We start from the raw sequence: 19645 nt of genomic DNA on the forward strand, positions 1-19645 counted from the left end.
TCAGATCAATCTCTGTCTTCCCTTTTGCCTGTGCAGTCTTGCTGAGCATCTCCAGATAATTAGGGATAATTACTTCTAGCCTTTGAACAGCATTGGTGTCTTTTGTGACATTCTGGTAGCACCCCTGCTTTCCTTAACTTGTTTGTTCTGTTCTAAGCGTTTTGAGAGACAATTGACAAGTATGGGTATGTCTTGGCTGCGCTTAGGAATGGACAAAAGAGCTGCTGGAAAAGGTTTGACTGATGGGATAAATAGAGAGAACACTGCTGAGATAAATGAAGAGCTGCACTGAATATCACTAGCTATCATCTTTTTGTTGTGCATTCTGAAATACAAGCAGTGGGGCTAGTGGAGAGTGGCAGGAATTCTGAAGGTAAAGAGAGATAATTACTGCTTCTATGGTTTGCAAGGACAAGGCTAGATAAACTTTTTTAAAACACTGAAGGTCAACTGCTATGGAGAAAAAACAGAATTTGGAGGATTAAATGGAAATAACAAGACAAATGGAAGTAAACCACTGAGAGATGAATTAAGTTCTGTTAAAATCAGACAAAAAAGTTAGGATTAAACAATTTGAACACTTATTTTATGAAAGAGTTCAAAATATATCGCATACAAAGAACTTCTGCACTTCTATATTTTTACCTTAGAGTTTCAAAATGACCCTGAAAGGTATCATCCTAAATACTTGTTTTATATTCAGATCATAATTCATTCCTCTCTCTTATGAACTATGAATTACTAGTTAGTGTCAAGAAGAAGTAAAAATGTTTTTATTTGATTCCAAATGAGATTAGGTATTTCCACTGCAAAATGAACACAGGGGAGTTTGTCTGCACATCTAGAAGAACTCTGGCCACCATGTTCAGGAAAAATGAATTAAAGGTGAAGCAAGTAGTGTTTGAATGATGATGTTTTGGAGTGGCATTTGAGAAAGCGTAGAGGGATCAAACCAGTTTAGGTAGAACATAAACAATTCTTAAAATGAATTGAGAGTGGAGTTGATTTTGGTATTGAGGAGTTGGTTTGGATGACCCAAAGGGCATCTTTTAGTCCCCTGTAGCTCTGTAACAATTATTTTCCAGAACAAGTGCTTTTGTTGACAACTTTCTAGTAAACCCTACATGTAGTTATATATATGTGTATATATCTACTTTGAGAATTCCATTCTTCATTCTGTGAGGAGGCTACAAAATCACAGAAAATAATGTGAATTCGAGGGGGTTGTTTCTACAAGAGAATGACCAGATATTAGCATACACGTAAAGGAGCGAGATTTAAAGCAAGATATTGCTATGTTGTTACCCACCTCTAACTAGTTATCTTCTTCTATGTTTGAGAATAACCTCAGACTTCCCATTAGTTTTAATCAAAACATTCTTTTATGTCTAAATGAGACATAAATGCCCGTATAGCCCCCTATTGGGAGTTATTCACACAATGAATTTTGTTGATGAATTACTTTCGATAACACAAGATCAAAATAATTTTTCATGCTGCTATTCAGTCCTATCTTTTTCTTTCCCTTACTGGGAAAGGTTAGAAAAAGAAAATAAAATAAAACAGTTGTCCTACTTTTTTTTAATAGTAACTGGCAAGAGGATGCTCATGGAATGCTGTATGTGTGTCTGGGGTGCATGATCATGCATTTGATACTGAATTATGGTACTTGAAAGAGAAAAAAATATTTAGTGCAAAGGGCATTCCACACAAACATTGTTGAGACACATCCTACCTGGATCTGTAGGAATTAGGAGATGAAAGCTGGTATGTGTCAGTCCAGAGCCTGTATTATGTTTTGTGAGTTTGCAGGATTTCAGCACACAGCAGACAGAACTGCTGGAAGCATTTGGAGTTCTTCATTATACAGAAGAAAAAATGAAGAGCAGCTTTGTATTTATTATTTTTCAGTAATGGGCTTGGACACCTGCTCTAGATGTTGCTGATTTAGGTTCAATTGGTTCAGGTACTTCAGTTTACCTTCCTGCCAACAGTGTAAATTGACTGTCTCAGTTACAACGTTATGAACAGTCTCACCTCAGTTGTTTCAAAGGAGTGAGCTGTGCTGCTTGTGGGGATGAGCTAGAGCTCTGAAGGGAGAAAAAAGAGGCAACAGTAATGAAGACTATGGAAGAGACTCAGATCAATTTGATACTCATTAAATATATTTTCATCTCATCAAAGAAAAAAAAATCAGTCTTTTCAGCATGTGGAAGTAGCAAATGCATCCTCTGTCTTCACCACAACCCTTCTTCTTGGCCAAACAACTCAGGGGGTGGAGGGATATTGTTGCTCTGCTGTAAACAGAGAAGGATTTTTCTGTATTTTATGTGACAGCATGAAATGATCCAGTATCAGAGAATTTTCTCCTCAATACAATGGCAACACCAATACAACCTTGTCAATGCAATGATGGTGCCAAAGGATCCGTGATTGTTTCTGGTGTGCTTGAAATTGTCATTTGACAGCAAGTGAATGAACTGCAATGAAGAGGCCTATTTAGACATGTCGTCAGCCTTCTGAGGCGGTGCTAAACTGCTTGTTTTTCCCGTGTGCATCTGTCGAATCTAAGCAGATGCAGTCTCTCATTCTATTTTTGCATAGCTGGCACTTGAGAGAGGCACTGGAGGGAAGTTTTCTGGGGAAAAAAATGGAAAAGTTATCTAGGCAGACATCTGAACTCCTCCCTGCTGTGGAAATAGGCTCTGTGCTGTGTCTCAAAGTAGGGGTAACAGCCAGCACATGATTTTTATTACTTGACTGCCTTGGCTTAATACTTTGTTTTGCCTGAAGAGAGGTGGTGATTGAAGATACATTGCCTCTTTGGAACTACAAATTAAACTCTAATAGAAGATGCACCATCCTGTGGGAAACCTTATGTTTCACAAGATCTGACATTAATCAGTTTGAGCCGTTAGATGTTTCATGCCAAACCTAATATCAAACCATTTCAGTTTGTTAAACTTGGACCTTGAACTAAATGTCCAGCTTGTCCAGGTCCTTGTGAACTCTGAGTTTGTATCTTCCTTAATCATAGAAGGACAGCTCCATCTGGTTTAGTTTCTGTCTTCTTTTGGAACCTGCATTAGGAGCCAGCAAGGGGTTTATAGGGCTTTAAAGTCATAAAAGGGATGCACTTCATAAGAGTAGACAGTTGTTCTTTGGCCACAAGGAGCATACCATTCATCTCCTAGAGGCTCTAAATATTGTTTTACCTCTTTACCTTACACGTATTTCAATTCATCTCACACCTGGCAGTCTGGGTGCCCATCTCAGCCTCTCTTCTCTCACAGTCTGTCTCTTCATGCTGTCAATGGGTTGGGTACAGATCCTGCAGCAAATGGTCCTAGCTTTTTCTTTTTCTCTCTTTGTCATCTTTTTTTTTTTTTTTTTTGGCTGGATACCATAATCATCAGAATCTAGGAGGGATCTGGGGCTGTCAGCTTCACTGTTATCAAGTGCTGGCATCATCTGTTGCCTTCTTACCTTGCCTACTTTGCCCTGGGAATTCAAAGTAGTAGTAAACATGTTCATTTCTGACTATTAAGTTAGTAAGTACTTTACTCCACTATTTCTTAAATTTGAGCATTGAGGAAGGCTGTGAAGATACATAGATTTACTGGATATGTTCCAATGTGCAAATAAATGGAAAAACCCCAACTTTACAATGATGAGAATTTAGTATTTGAAGATATGAAGGGTTATAATGGTGTGGCAAATGAAAGATTTCTTTTGGATTAAAACCACCGCTTATGTAGCTTGGTATAATTACAAAGAAGACAAATTGTAATTTGCTTTTCCTTTTGCTCTAGTGTCTTTTAACATGGACTTTGTCATTCATAGTAAGATGGAAATCTTTAAAGATCTTTAACCTATAACCGTCTCTTACACTCTCTTTTGCTGTCTGTGTGCTGGCATTTAAGTGAAAAATCCAAGGGAGTCTTAAATGCCATTTAGAAGGATGTTCATTCCAGCTGTTTGCAGGATTGTATAGGTCAACCAGCCAAGGGGCTTGACTTTAGTGTTTTGGGATCAGTTACAGCTTCATTGGAGGGTTGAAATTCAATCTTAAATCACTGTGCTGTAACGAGTTGGCACTAGGGGTTTTATTACAATAGCTGGCTTTTTCTCTATCATGGCTACCCATAGACTGTAACTGCATTTTTACAGTGTCTGTCTGGTAGACATAGCCATCAGCCCCGGGTATATCACACTGGCACCCGTAGTGTGCTGGGAAGTGGGATTATTTGATGCCACCTTTTATATCACTGCAGTCAGGCAACCCTGCAGAATAAATATTAACAGACTCTTCCTTTCATCCTGATAAGATTCTTAAATAATGTACTGTTGCCTTTCTGAGCCAAGTCCTGCAGCCTTGATGTAGTCACGGCTTCTTTTGACTTCACGTGAGTTTTGCATGGCCAAAACTGAAGGCTTAGGCTTAGTTTGTTGAAAGTATATAACAATGTCATATCAAATCCATCACTCAAAAGCTTTCTGAACATCTGCAGTGAGTTGACCCTGGCTGAACACTAGGCACTCACCAAAGCTGCTCTATCACTCCCCTCTGGAACTGGAGAGAGGAGAGAAAATATAATGAAGGGTTCATGAGTTGAGCAGACATCACTAACAATTACCATCACTGGTGAAACAGACTCGAGGTGGGGATATTGATTAAATTTATTACTAACAAAATCAGAGCAGGATAATGAGAAGTAAAATAAATCCCAAAAAACATCTTCCACACACCCCTCCCTCCCCCCGAGCACTGCAGGGAGACAGGAATGAGGATTATGGTCAGTTCATCACAGGTTGTTTCTGCTGCTGCTCAGGGAGAGGAGTCCTTCAGCTGCTCCCCGTGGGGTCCCTCCCAGGGGAGATAGTTCTCCATGAACTCCTCCAACATGAGTCCATCCCACAGGCAACAGTTGTCCATGAACTGCTGCAACATGGGTCACTTTTGCCCAGGGTGCAGTCCTTCAAGAACAGCCTGCTCCATTGTAGGCTCCTCTGTCCACGGGTCAGCAGGTCCCTGCCAGGACCCTGCTCCAGCATGGGCCTCCCACGAGGTCACAGCCTCCTTCAGGCATCCACCTGCTCTGGCCTGGGCTCCTCCATGGACTGCTGGGGCACAGCTGCTTCACCATGGTCTGCACCGTGGGCTGCAGGGGAACCTCAGCTCTGGCGCCTGGAGCACCTCATCCCCCTCCTCCACTGATCTTGGTTATCTACATTGTTGTTCACACGTTCTCACTCTTCTCTGACTCCCATTTCCATCTGTGCAATAACTTTTCTTCCTTCCTAAATATGTTATCACGGAGGTGTTACTATCATTCCGTGTTGGCTCAGCCTTGACCAGCCGTGGGTCCATCCTGAAGCTGGCTGGCATTGGCTCTACGAGACATGAGGGAAGCTTTGGGCAGCTTCTCACAGAAGTCAACCATGTAGTCTCCCTGCTACTAAAACCTGGTCACACAAATCCAATACAACATGACTGGTGTAGTTGTAAGGCATTTGTAGTACACATAATTAGAAAAAAAAAAAACATTTTTCCCTTAAGAATTACCTGTTTTGTGCTTGTTTGATAATGTTGAATAGTGATATTACATATATAAATATATTTGTTAAGATTTGGAGAAAACACACTAAAGAAGAGAGCCCTTTCAGCATCTGTATAATTGCATCTGTAGATTTTTAAGATCTGACATTTGCCAGCTCTCCTTATTGTAATATGGTCCACATTCTCTGATGAGATCAATTTCTTTGCCATTCATTTAGTGGGGTCTTCTGGTTCTGAGATGTTAAAACAGTGTATTGGCTTTCAAAAATAATTGAACACATACTCCTCACTGCTTACCTGCCTTTTTTCTTAAGCAGTTATTGAAAAACTACTGATAAAATATTGACAAGTGACACTTGCTTTTATTTCAGAAAAAAAATATTATTTTGCTAAAATACCATGTCTGCAGCAATATAATATACTATCACTACCATCACCCTCCAATGAACGTATTCACCAAAACACTTACCAGAATGGTGGAAGGACCTTTACTTAGTTCTGAGTATTTTCCATATGTATTGAACTGTTGAATAAGAGTAACATTCATTGTTGAAAAGCAGCACAGACTTTCTTAAAAAGAGGACATGTTTTTAATTGAACCTGTCCTTTTTTTCTTTGTTTCTATGCTTTGGTCTTCATTAATCTTTTATCGAGTGCTTTCAGCATATATATTCCTTTCACTTTATATTTTATTTAAAGTTACTCAGGTGACAGTCAATTACTTATCTGACCAACACTGCAAAGGCACTTTTGATATTAGATCATCTGGGGTTTTTTTCTTCTTTGACAATTACTTGTCAGAAAGATAACGGTTTCTCTTTTGCTCAATTAAACTGAACTTACTATAAATATTAATGATTTACTCAGAATCTTCCTTAGCATTCAATAACTTCCATGACACATAATTTTATAAATGTATTTAGTGAGCTGCTATTAGGGATTACCACCTTAAAATCGCCCAAAAGCTAGTATTTCACCTAGACAAGTGAATTCAGATCATTAAAAATCTAATGGGAGTTTCCTCTTCAGTCAGATGATTGCTTTAACTGTCACCAAAGACATAAAGAAGAGATTTATATCAATTTTTAACTTTTCATTTTGACACAGACTGCATTCATCTTTGGTTATGAAGCCACCATTGAAAGATGGTAAGTTACAGATGAGGCTGTGATCTTTAGCTGAGGAACAGGTTCTTCCACCAGGAGCTATCATCTGACACCACCCTTCCACTTCAGATGTAAATGTTCTCCTCTACTTTGAAAACCTGGCATTTCTCTCATGTTACTCTTATCTTCCTTTTTTACTGAAGTCAAGCCTGTCAGTAAAATTCTGAAATCACAGCAGGAGTATAAAATCTGTATAAAAAGCAGTTTATACATTAACAGTTGGTCTTTGATGCAACTTATTTATTTGCTTACTTATTTATTTTAACCTTCTTTCATCATTTGTTAGTCTTCTATTAGAAATCCTGGATTTTAGCATGTGGTAAGTCAATCTTTTATTCTCCAGTGCTGGGGTTTTATTTAGAGTAGTTTGGAAGCTTTTTGATGTCTTTTCCCCTTAAATTAAAAAGTGAGTATTCTCCAAAATAATATAAAAGTATGATGCGAACATCGAGTATTTGCCCCAAGGTTTTACGAAAATGTTTTCTCAGTGGAACATCTGTCAAGAAAAAGCCAAATACATGCCTAAGAGTGCTGGAATGTGAAGACAGACTTTAAGTCAAATGTGGCTAGGGCTAAAAATCACCTTGATCCAAGGTCTTCTCTGTCAGCTGAATATTCTGGCTACAAGGTGGCGTAAGAGGCTCCCACTGCTCCTCTTGTGCCTCACCATTGCCCTCTTCCTTGTGTTGGTGTGTAGCTTTTTGGGAGCGTGCACCAATGTGGGCAAAAATGAAGGAAGAAAAAAGGGCAGGAAAGTAAGAAGGAAGGATAGGATGGGGTGGGATGGGATGGAATGGAGGGATAGGTTGTGAGGGAAAGGTGAGTGCACTGCTGAGTTTAGCAAAAGGTATCCTAGGGCTTCAGAACAGAGGGGACTTAAAGCTCCTGGTGGGGTTTCCTGAAGGAGGCTTGGGAATCAGTTCAATTTTTAACAGTTGCATCTACCAAACTGCACTGAAATGTCTGTAATTCATCACAGCACATTGGAACAACAGTCCTCAGAGATTCATCATGTTCAGGAAACTCTTCCCAAAGGCACAAGTTAAATTTATGACCACAAGATGAAGCTGAGAAGTTTGGAGAAAACATCTTTATTCTTAGATGCAGCATTTAGTATGGATGATGAGCTGTGATGATGAACTTCTAATGATAATTATCAGCATCATCGACCAACTCAGTCTTACAGGAATAATTCAAATGTTTCAGATAATTCCTGACTTAAATTTAGAAAACGAATGCTCTGGACTGTAATTTTTTGGTTCACTTTTTTTTTTTGTATACTATTTTCATTTTTAAAAGCTGAGTCCATTTCAAACAGTAACAATGTCTATTTGGGGAGTCATAATAATGTTCCTCTTTTTTTTTCCCCTAGATTTTTTAATCGTTTTTATTTCAAAAAAGGCTTCAAAGCTATATAGTTTCAAGCTCTGCAGCTAATAGGTATTTAATTTTATGATTTTTGCCAGATTCCTTGAATGCAAGTTTGTTAGGTATGGTATGGATACTTCTCTGGTTATAATTTCTATGGATTGTTTTACATGACAGTTTGAAGCAACTTTTTAATATCCAATGCAGAGTAAATTATACTTCCCAGCTTTGTAAATTTAGTAATTTATAGGGTATCAAATTTGCAGCTATATCATTAACCTTTTAGTTCTCTATTAAGCAATTTTTTGTTCTTCTGTTTATATCAAGCCACTTTTAGTTTTTTTCTTGTATGAAATGATTTCTTACTTATGAAAACACTTTGTCTTGATCCAATGACTCCTTCTGCTATGGATGTAGATCTATTTATAAATCTCAAACTAATATGTCATTTATAAAAGCTTTTCCATTAAAATATAAAAGTGACTGTTATCTGTGATGTTTCTGACAGAAGAGAAAATTGAGTTTTAACACTTATTTTGAAAAGTTGACTTTGTAACTCTGCTGTGGTGTCTCATCACTCAGGCAGCTTCTGATATTTATTTTGAAGTGTAATACAACATGAGCATTTAAAGGAGGGGTTTACTCCATAGGGCACACTTGTTGAAACCTGCTTTTAAAAATGTTTTTGGATCTCTCTGTTGACTAGGACCATCTTGGTGATTTGTTTCTGTAGATCCTATGCAGCATTGCTGATTGCTGCCTTTTATTTTGTTATTCCTTTACTATAAGCTGAATATGGGTCATTAAGATTATAGCTTGCCCTATTTCTTTCTGTTCAGAATGTTCCAAACTTGCTGCACATGTGGTTGATCCATCTAGGTGGAGAAGCTCAAAATTCTAACAGATTAGTTCATCTGAACTCTTTGCTGCTTTTAACACAAGAGGGCTTGGGCATGGCCATGAGAGAAAGTTCAGCCTGAGGCACTTTAATGGAGTCCCATCTTGCAGCTTAGTACCTTCTCCTTGCACTCTGTGGGAAGTGGGCCGTGAAAGACTTAGCAAAATAAAGAGGTAAAAGAACAAGACAAGTGTGGCACATCTTCATTAAGTGAACTGATACAGTCTCACTAGAGCATTTTTCTGTTAGTCCTAGTCTCCTGAGTTGCACTTTACATTACAAGGTTGTCGGTGATGATGATGACTAAATAACAAAGCACTCCCTTGCCAGCAGTAGTAAGAAATATCATGTCTCCTTTTCCAAGTGTTGTTATGATAAGAAAATGTTATTACCTATCATCTTTGATAGGTTTTTATAAGTTCTCATGAAAAATTTTACTCAACTGGAAACCAGACACCAGTATTTAGGTTGCCCAAACCAAACCCTCTTCTTTTATTTATAAGAAAGGTTTGAGTTTTCATTCCACTTTTATGGTAATTATTTAAAAAAGTATCAAACAACAATTTATTGTGGACACTCCTAAACTTTGTTGTCTTGGTTATCATGAGTAGTAGAGGTGCCAACCTCTGCTTTCCCTTCAGAGTTCTGATTTTTTTGGCTGTTTTCAGGAGAATCTGAAAATAGTGATGAAAGCAGAAATTCATGTGGAAAAATTTCTCTTTGAGAAAAACAGCCTCTTAATCATCAAAATGTTTTTGGTGAAACATTTCAAAGTACTCACATGCACATAACTCCAAGTGAAACCATCTGTCAGTGTCTGCTGCTTTCCAACCGCACCATGTGGCATAGGTTAGTCTGGTGGCCAATGTTGGCTACTGAGATTTTGTGCAAACAGAGATAGTACTGGTTTTTCATATATGTGTAAAACCAACCTATAATTGTGCACAGCTACCTGTTTCCTTCTGTTTATTCTCATGATTTCTGTGCAATGAATTACCTGAATCATAGACTGTTAGGGACTGCTTTTATTCAATTGCACAGAGCAAAAAAATCTTTGGCTTTCACTCCTGCTTGGGGACTCTGTTGGGTGAAATACTAGACATAAGAACAGCAGTACTCTGATGTTTTCTCTATTCAATGCATATTGCTCATGATATAAAGAAAACAGAACTTAATGTGTTCCCTCTGACATGATCATGAATTATTAGGTTTTTTACTTCTACCTGCATTGCCTGCAAGCAGGTGTTATAATTTAGAAGAAAGTAGCAATTTGAGCAGGATAGACGTGCCTCCTACTTCTTTATTTTCTTTATACTCCAGCCCCGTCCCCCCCTCCCCACTAATGTATTATGTGGGCTTTAGGGATGAGACAAATTACTCTGTGTTGGTGACAAGAGCAAAATAAATGAAACTTAGCTGTGCAGGTCACTGCATAGTCTGATAGTGAGAGCACTTGTTAGTGGGGAAGGAATGCTACTGCATGTTTGACATCCTGCTTCCAGGGCTCCTTCAGTGGTTTCATACTGTCACTGTGTATAAAAATAAAGAGCGAGCCCTGCAGGCAAGAAACACAAGCAGCGCTCCCAATTCTGGATAAGTGCCATAAGCAATAGGCTCTAGACTCATGTTTCTGCTTATGCTCTCTTTCTGACTCACTAAATGCAAATTCTTGTTTTCTGCCTGTGACACAGCTTCAAGGAGAAGCTCTCTCCCTTGGTACCCTAATGGATGGGAAGTGGAAGGAGAGGAATGAATACCTCAGTAGGCAGCAGGAGAGGAAATTGAACTTTATTTCTCTGTGGTCGTGGTGGATGTCTTTACCAGAGTAATCCATAGAAAGACTAATTACTTTTTTATGTGTAACTGTACCTATGGTGGATATGTGTACTGTCATCTTTGGGAAATACTGTGGCCACTGTACTACTTTGTGGGACTCCAGACCTGTCTACTAGATTTATTCAGAACTTGATTGGCAGATATCAAGGAGGTGCACATGAAGGCAAACTTTGTATCTGATCCAGTTTAGGGATGAGCTGAATAATAATCCTTTTAACATGGGTCTGTTGGCAAAGTGCAGTGGTTGTGTTCATTTATGTTGTGGTACTGTGTCTTTTAGGCATTTACATGGCTCTGAAAATTTCTCTGAAGGACCAGTTTAAGAAGGGACACATACTAAACAGTTTCATTCATACCTGTGCTGCAGCATTCATATCTGTGCTTCAGGCTTTTGTCTTTCAGATAGCTCTCGATATTTCAGTGCTACATAAAATGCCTAAGGGCATTCATCTCTTACAGTGAACCAGGAGTTTGAAGGGAATCTCCTGAATACCTACTCTGGGCAAACCCTATGCTCCCTACACCAGCACATTCATATGTGCCTGGGGAAGAAGCCAGGCAGTAGCATTGTGGATGCTAGTGAGCCATTAGAATTTTCTATCAGGTTAACCAGGCTTATTGTGACCAGCGGTCTTCCCAGACAGGTCACCCATAGCCAGGGTTCATTTGGAGTAGTAGGTATATTGTTTGCACACAGCTGCCCTGTTTCAGAGCCAAGGAGGTTTTAATGGAGGCAATCCTAAGCCATCTGGCTTCAGTGCTGGGAGTGTGATGGGACACAAGTTACTGGTGCAGGTGAAGACCTAGGCTACAGGGGAGTTTCAGTGACTATCACGTCAGAGGTGGCGGCTAAGCAAATTCTAGTCTGATTTGACAGCTCCATCCTCAGCTCACTAGGCAACATCAGGGCTCCAGGATGAAGACACATTGTCTCTGAAAAATGGTGAATTTTTTAGCAATTTAGCTGACCCTAGATCTCCACTTGTAGTGGTGGGAATGAAACAGGCTCTGGTTCTGGTCATGGATGTCATAAATGTTTTCCTATGTGATACAGGACAGGACTCTTAGCATGTTGTTGTTAGACTGTAAACTGTAAGTTCTGCCTGTGCCAAAGAGTTTTCAAAACTCTTTATTTATCATCTTACACATGAGATTTGGGGCACCCTTGTACTGTACTGTGTGATGTATCCTGTGTTTTAAGGAAGTTGCAGGCAAGGTTATTCCCAAATGTGGGGTCACCTGAGAGAGCTCACTAGAGAGTGGTAGGAAAAGCAAATGGTTCTGAGGTGTCCCTTGTGAAGTCCCAACTAGACCATTATTGTGATGCTCGTGAGTCTACTAGAAGGTGAAGACATTCACCTGACATTCTCGTGTGGTCTGAGATTCTCCCTTACCTATGACATAAAAGGAATAAGAATTTCTGTTAAGATAGGAACATCTTATGTGGCCAAGAGGATAATATCACACTAACATTGTCTACTGCATAATAATTTTTCATTTATGTATACTGGGCCAGATGTTTAGCTGATAAAAGTCACTTCACTGATTACAGAGCAGCTGCACCGACTTGATGATTCACCTTTCGTTCATTTCATTGTTTAGATTTATCATATTTATTAACCTCAGCAGAGAGAATATGGTTTTCAAGTGTGGTTAAGGGAGGATTTTTATACAGGAAAGATGGATTCTGCTCTCAGTTACACCTAGCCCCATCTTGCAGGTAAAGATTGAATCTGGTCATTATGTGTTAAATGAAATGGTTTATGTAAAATACCACATATGATAATACTTTGGTTGGTATTCATAGAGCCATGCTTCCTCCATCTGTCTCAGTTATAAATATTTTAAATGCATATTTGGGTAAATTTTAGGGTTTGTAACAATGTAGTAAAATCAACTAGATGCTAATAAATTCTAGCAAGCACAGAAACTCAGTTATTTCTCTGTAGGATTCTTTTTAGTTGCTTAGGAATGTCTTGCTACAGCTGCAAAAATAGTGAACAAAGTTTAGACTTCAACAAATGTGGTGCTGAGAAAGTTGATTTTGTATATTTAGAACAATAGACTGGATTGTCAAAAATGAGTAGCAAATGTGTTTGCAGAAGAATTTTTATCTGGATTTTTTTATCCCTTTTTGTCTAATGTTTAGAAATGCAGAATTACCTAAGAACCACATGCTGATGCAAGGGTAAGGGTTGATGCTTCATAGCTTCCTCCTTTTCCACAGCCCTCTAAATCCAGACCCAAAATGCCATGAGGACAGTGGGAAGAGAGCTATTAGGTTGCCACCGTTTCTTTCTGATTTATAGTTGCCCAAAGTAACCTACCAGCTTTTGGTAGAGCACAGATAGCTCACTTGGCTGTTGGTTTTGAAGTAGCTTGCTCTGAGGTCTTTTAACATTTTCTCCAGCCTTTCACTCCCTGAGTCTATGTCTGTGCCTCAGGTAGTGAGGAGATCCCAGCAGTCTTCCCTAATTCCTACATTTAGGAACTCCTGGGATCATACCCAGTACCACATCTGGTACTCTTCTGAGCCTGCTCTGCTCTTTTGTGCCTTTAGGAACAGACTGAGGAACTTGCAATCAAGTGTAGTTGAGACTAAATCTAAGAAAACAAAGATATGGGGGCAGAGAAGGAGCATGATGACATTTTAGTAACAACAGCAAGGTTTCAATAGCTTTGCTCAATCTAGGTGAGCTTCTGTTTAAGACAAATTTTTAATTAAATGAAATTTGTCAAGTCTTGGAGTTTCCAGAATACAAGAATAAAATAAAATTTTTCTATATTTTATTTGTAGAAGTATTTTTGTACTAGATGTGGTTTTACAAATATTTTATTGAAATTTTTTCAAAGTGCTTTTTTATTAGAAGAACTGTATGTTGACTAGTAACTGTCTTCAGATATCAGTGTCCTGACAATGCTGACAAAGGCTACAGCCAGGAACCACAGTTTCAGAATTTTGCTATACTGTTCTCTGGTGAAAGCTGGTGCAAAAAAGAAAATGTCAAGTGTTCTCACCCATAATTAAAAAGTGGATGTTCTGTTTATGTGTTTTCTTACAGCTGGCAGCATTAGAGAGGCAGATCTTTGACTTCCTTGGTTTCCAATGGGCTCCTATCCTTGGCAATTTCCTACAAATAATAGTTGTCATTTTGGGTTTGTTTGGAACCATCCAATTTAGGCCTCGTTATATAGTTGTGGTAAGTCTCATTTATTATCTTTTTTTTTTTTTTTTGCAGTTGGTTTTAAAACCTGTCATATTACAAAACAGAATTTTCTTGGTGTCAAAACACCAGATGATATTTCTGTAAAAACTGTAGAGGTCTCCATGTCTTTTTGCAAATTTAGGACTACTGACTGGATTTTCTGAGCTTTTGGAAGTTATCAAGAATAGGAAACTTGGAGAAAATGCTGTCAAAATTATAACCATGATGCAAGTCAATTAGACTATGCATAAGTGAAGAAATGAAATACCAATTGTTGTTATTTCTGCAGTAGACAAGCAGAATCAATGGTGATTAAAAAAATATTTATAATGGCCAAGTTATATTTAGTTACATCTCTTTAACGGGGAGAAGCAAGGATTGTAGAAATTTCCTTGGTCCTGTGACCCACAGGTTCCAAAGAAATCTCCTTCACACTTACATGTAACTTTGTCAAGACCTGTATTTATGGCCTTGACCCTAAATTATTGTAAATTGTCTCTGATGCTTCACAGTTGTTTTTTCCCATGTTCTCAACATAACAGGAATAAAAAGAATTTTCAAAGCCATGAAGTAAATTACCAACAAAAAAATAGCCCTGTTCCTTCCCTCACACTCCCTCCTGAATGGATAAATATTATACCTTACCTGGTGTTGCTTGTATCTGGAACATCTTGGTTGTGTTGTCAGTAATGGATTTTAAAGGCTGAAGTTATCTTTTTTTTTCTCACAAAAGAGTGAAATAAATGTCTACTGGGGTATACTAATTAGACAAATACTTAAAAAGCTTCATCTTTTCTACTCAAGCCTGGAATATTATAATTCTTTGTCGTGTCTTAAAAGAGAAGCTAAACAAAACCTGTACCCAAGGTTACACTCACATTAGCTAAGCTTGCAAGCAGACTGTAACAAATTGAAAATGTATTGATATAAATAATAACACTTTTATCTATTATCTGTGGTTGGAGAACTGGGCATCCATATATTGATGACTTACCTTTGTACTTCATGCTCTCCATTTTATACATAAGAAGCAAGTGAGGGTAAGCATCTGAAAAATTAAGTAGGAAATTTGTGTCTGAAGTGCAACTTTACAAAATTTCTGACCCCTCAGGTTCAGCACTGCTATTCAGTAATGCAAGCTCTGCTTTAATTTCCAAAGAAATGCAACATATGTTGACTGTTTCTATATCTTTTCCAATGTAAATTAACATTTTAGACTATATTAAAGGGGTTTTTTTTAAGTAGAGGTATAGAACTCATAATTAAAGAAAGAAACACCTCATCAACAAGACACTTTATCCTAAGATTTAACCGAACTCATGCTCTGATTTATCTTTAAACATATATTTAAGAGCTCAAGCTACAGTACATGCAAATGCTCATTACTTGGGAAGATCAAGGCTTTAGAGCAGCTTCTATCTTTACTAACACAAGGTTCCCAGTGAAGTAGTAGTAGCTTGAGCTAAATCCTGAAGTCTGAAGAGTGAAGGTACACAGGTTGTCTGGAACCAACCTCACAGCTCTAGACCAGCAAAAGGGAGTGGCTTGCATTTCTCCCTGTTCCCACTGTTCTTTTCCCTGGCTGAATACTTTTCCATATCCTCCCCACCAATTCTGACAGCAGTTAACTGGACCCTTCAGTAAGCCATTTCCAGTCCTAATCTATCAGAAAACCAACCTAGTAAAAGGTGGGAGACTTTTATACTAAACTGGTGAGCTGAACCCAATCTGTGAGGTTCCCAACCAGGGAACCAGGTTTGCCAGGACCAGCACAAGGGAGGGACGGGGATTGCATGGTCATGAACAGCAGTGTGGAGGTGGAGGGGAAAGGAGGAACTGCAAGACTTCAGCTGTTGCTAGCTACAAACTTGTCAGTTCAGTGTCTTGTCTAGCTTCACCCTCGGGCTGAATTCAGTGGATTCCTCAAGCCAGCATCAGCAATAGTCCCTTAGCTCAGCTGCTCCTTCAGTCCCTGTGCTGTTCCTTCATTTTCACCAGTACAAACATCAATTCAACACTTTGGTAAACTGTCAAACCAGAATAGATCCAGCTGAAAAGCAACGGTTTTCTTTACTGGTGTTAATTTAAGTGTAGATCAGCTCTCTGGCATGTTTTGCTTTTTCCATCAGAAGGGAAGAGGTGCTAGAGGGGAAACAGGAACAAGTAGCTAAAGAAAGGAGAGAAGTGCATGGAGTCTTTCTACAGCAGTGCAGGGTTACAACAGCTCAAAGTTGAGGTATAGCCTGAGGATCTTCCAGGCTATACCCATCTCATGCTCCTCAGAAAGTGTGCTTCCTAGGGCTGTCCCAACCACAGCAGCGCTTTGCCCCCTGTCCCCAGAAGCCCCAGAAAGAGTCAGTGGTACAGACAGTGAAGACCCTTACCAGTGCCAGCTCCAGGCTGTCTTCACTAAGGCAGAAGGGAATCTGAAAGGAACTCTCCCGAGGAAGGGCATAGCTTACCTTTCTCCTTCTGAAACTCTTTGAAAACACATGTTACAGCAGTAAACTTCTGTTGCTGACTTCAAATATAAAGTCTGTTTAATGTAAATCTTCAGAAGAGTCCTGAATTTTAATATTAAACACAACACAGAGAGACTCCTACCCAGGCTCTCACTAGTGAATTAGGCACCAAATTAACTGAGAAACTTCATGGGTTTCCAAGTCCATAGCTGTACCTTCAGCCATGTCTAAGCCCCTGGATAGGTAAATTGTTGGTTTCCTGAGAATTTGGTACTGCGTCTTTGGCAGAAGTAATAGGTTGAGTAATGCTTTTATGTACTCTGGTTGCTGAAGGTTCTGATTTAGATTAAGCTTAATCCAATTTCACTGGAAAAGTAAGCAATTACTTCAAGAAAACTATGCTTAGTATCCATTGTCTTTTCCTTAAGACTTCCCTGGAAGTCAACTTTACTAGTGCAGATGATCCCATCAGAATAAAAAAACTGAAGTAAAGTGTGAATCATGTCAGATAAAACAGTTTACTTCTGTAAGCTGTCTATGCAAAATTGATCTGGCACACGTGAGCACAAATTGTCCCCATGATATTCTGTCATACTCTGGTGGTGATCTTGACTTAAGCTGAACGGCTCTAGGGTCATTGGTTTAATCACAAAAGAATGCTTTTAATCTATCTTCTGTGCAATGACAGCTGTGCCTGAAGGTTTCCCTGACAAGAGAAGTTACACAAAAGCTTTCACTTTGCCATCCTGTGCTGCGTATGTCATGTTCTCTCTCCTCAAATTTTAGCATATGTAAGGAATGAGAAAGTAAGTGAACAAATGTAATACATGTAATACAATAACTTGAAGCACATCTATACTGCAGTCAAATATGAGACTAGGTCTGCAAGCACAGTTGAGCAGGCTTCTGTTGCACGTATGTAGAGCCAAGGAATTCAGTGAGGGCTGTAATAAAAACTGATAAGCACAATAGCAGTTGCATGCTTCTAACTCCTCTTCTACTGCCATGGAACCATGTATCACTAGCATTTGATGACTACATAAGCTGCAGTCATTTCTTTGACAGCAGCATAAGCATAGCCACTGTAGATTAAAAGTCTGAAGAAAGAAATTGAGTGATATAAAATTTGTCATGAGAGCTTTCTACCAAAAAAAAATGCCCCACTATATAAGAGCTGTCATACAATAGCTGATTCATGAGGCATCTCCACTGAATATAATTGTGATTCAAAGTAGGTAAAGGTAGTGGCTCATGTTGTCTATCTACAGTCTTTCAGATGGTAATTCTGAAATAAATCTGGAATTTCACTTGCTCATAGCTAAAATTCCAAATCCTCAGAGCTTAGGAAACAGAGAAAGAGGCAGCAGAAGCATTGACTCCCAGTGTCCTAATTAGTTTAAATCCAATAATTATTTCTAATATGTTTTGTATTAATTAGTAATTTAGATAAATTTTGTGAACAATTTGTTCTGTCACTAAGAGAATGTGCTATTTTCAGTATCTGAATATTTTTTGACTGAATTAAATCAGTGCAAAGTTCCCAGGGGACATAAGAGTGCAGAACTGATTCCTAATTTTTCCGTATTAGCTCATTTGAAACTTACTCAAACATTTGTAAAGAAGAAAAAACCAGCTAAATCTCAGCTCTAACTGTACCGTTACACTTGTGTCATGAAACTCCAGAGTTCTGCTGTGATCCATTTCCCTATGCATGCTTTTCCTTTCTTAATAGAACTTGCTGTCAGCAGCAAGATTTCCAGGCTGTTAAAACTGATTAAAGATGATGACAGGATACTTGTTAAAGTTGGGGATTTCCCCCCTCTTCTACTTCAGATATGGGACTTCAAAAGGCTCCTGAATGATGAGTCATGTAGTTAAAATTTTACAAACCAGGCCCAAAGCTGAACGAAAATGTGTTAATGAAACAGTGAAGGATGAAACTAATACACTTAGATAGGCGGAATATAAGGTGGAAATCTCTGCTTTACTTGCCTTAATGTATTCCAATAAATAATATAATATGATATATAGGCAATGTGTACAGTTGAAAAGCCAGGAGAGACTTTCTTAAAAAAACATAAACCAAAAACCAGAAAAGCAGAAGAAATACTGTACAGGATACTTTGCACTGTACTCAACAAATGTTATACAGACAGTGAAAACACATGTGAAATATTTAGGCTTCCAAAATTACTCCTTGAATATCCTTCCTGGTAGGTTCTGTGTTGTAACTGCTCTATCAGGTTGACTTATGCCACTTGCCAGTACTTGTAAGGCTCTGCAAGTACTGATGCGTCTGAGGCACAGCCAGGTATTACAGAGGGATGATCTGAGTTGCTCCTTTCCCTTGAAGTATCCCTGAGTCAACTGCATTCTCCCTAGTGCCTCCTGCCTTGTCAGAGTAGTTGCCACACTTCAGATTTAAATATACACTTGAGATACTTCATTACAGCTAAACTTATCCCTCAATCCTTGTAATAGTCAAACTTAGAAAATTCCCTTTTTTCTTTTACCTTTCAATTTAAGAAACCATTCTTTGCATTTTTGCTTAACCAGTTCTTTTTGTGACTTTGTGTCCATCCAATGTGAATGATTTAACTCTAGAAATGTTTGTATTTCACTGATACATTAAAGATACCTCTGCATCAGTTTCAATATTAGCTGTAAAGTCAAAAGAGGTATAGAAATCTCACTGTTGTAGAGAGGCTGGCGTTATGAAAAGGAATCTGAAAGAAACCTGCTAGGCTTGACAGTAATTTAATAGACATTTAACCTGTAAGGTTTAGGGAGTACTCTCTCCACATAACTTATAAGACTCCAAATACTTCCTCACACCACCTAGTATACAATCCTTAGTGCGAAAGGCCAAAAGCAAAAAAAGGATATAGTGCATCATGGGGGAAATAAGCAAAGATATTACCAGGTCCTAGGTCCTTCCACTAGGAGGAATCTGTTACAAAAACATCCACGTGATTTTTAAGTAATGCATCATAGCATGTACAAAATAAAACCCCTAACTCTTCTTATTGGTTCAACCTATGTGGAGAATTCCTTCTTCATGCCAGATATGGTAAAGGTTGTGATGCTGAGCATGAGACCAGCTGAGCTGGGGTGGATTGAATGTGTCTGGCAAAAAAGAACTGGGGCAG

General features: G+C 38.6%; 2 protein-coding genes across 4 annotated transcripts in view; one reads left to right on the top strand and one right to left on the bottom strand.

Annotated features, from left to right (window-relative positions):
• NKAIN3 (sodium/potassium transporting ATPase interacting 3) overlaps positions 1 to 19645 on the top strand; it is a 352392-nt gene that overhangs the window by 155803 nt on the left and 176944 nt on the right. For all 3 annotated transcript variants that reach the window (XM_051771334.1, XM_051771350.1, XM_051771342.1), the window contains exon 2: positions 13891 to 14028. In XM_051771334.1, the coding sequence (XP_051627294.1) occupies positions 13891 to 14028 (138 nt within the window). The remainder of the gene's footprint in view (positions 1 to 13890; positions 14029 to 19645) is intronic.
• The window catches only part of LOC127462545 (uncharacterized), a 193756-nt gene that overhangs the window by 60025 nt on the left and 114086 nt on the right, over positions 1 to 19645 (bottom strand). The gene's annotated exons all lie outside the window — the stretch shown is intronic.

This window comes from Manacus candei, unplaced genomic scaffold, assembly GCF_025592945.1.
Source record: "Manacus candei isolate 608988 ecotype Guabito, Panama unplaced genomic scaffold, ASM2559294v1 h1tg000008l, whole genome shotgun sequence".
Classification (NCBI taxonomy): Eukaryota; Metazoa; Chordata; class Aves; order Passeriformes; family Pipridae; genus Manacus; species Manacus candei.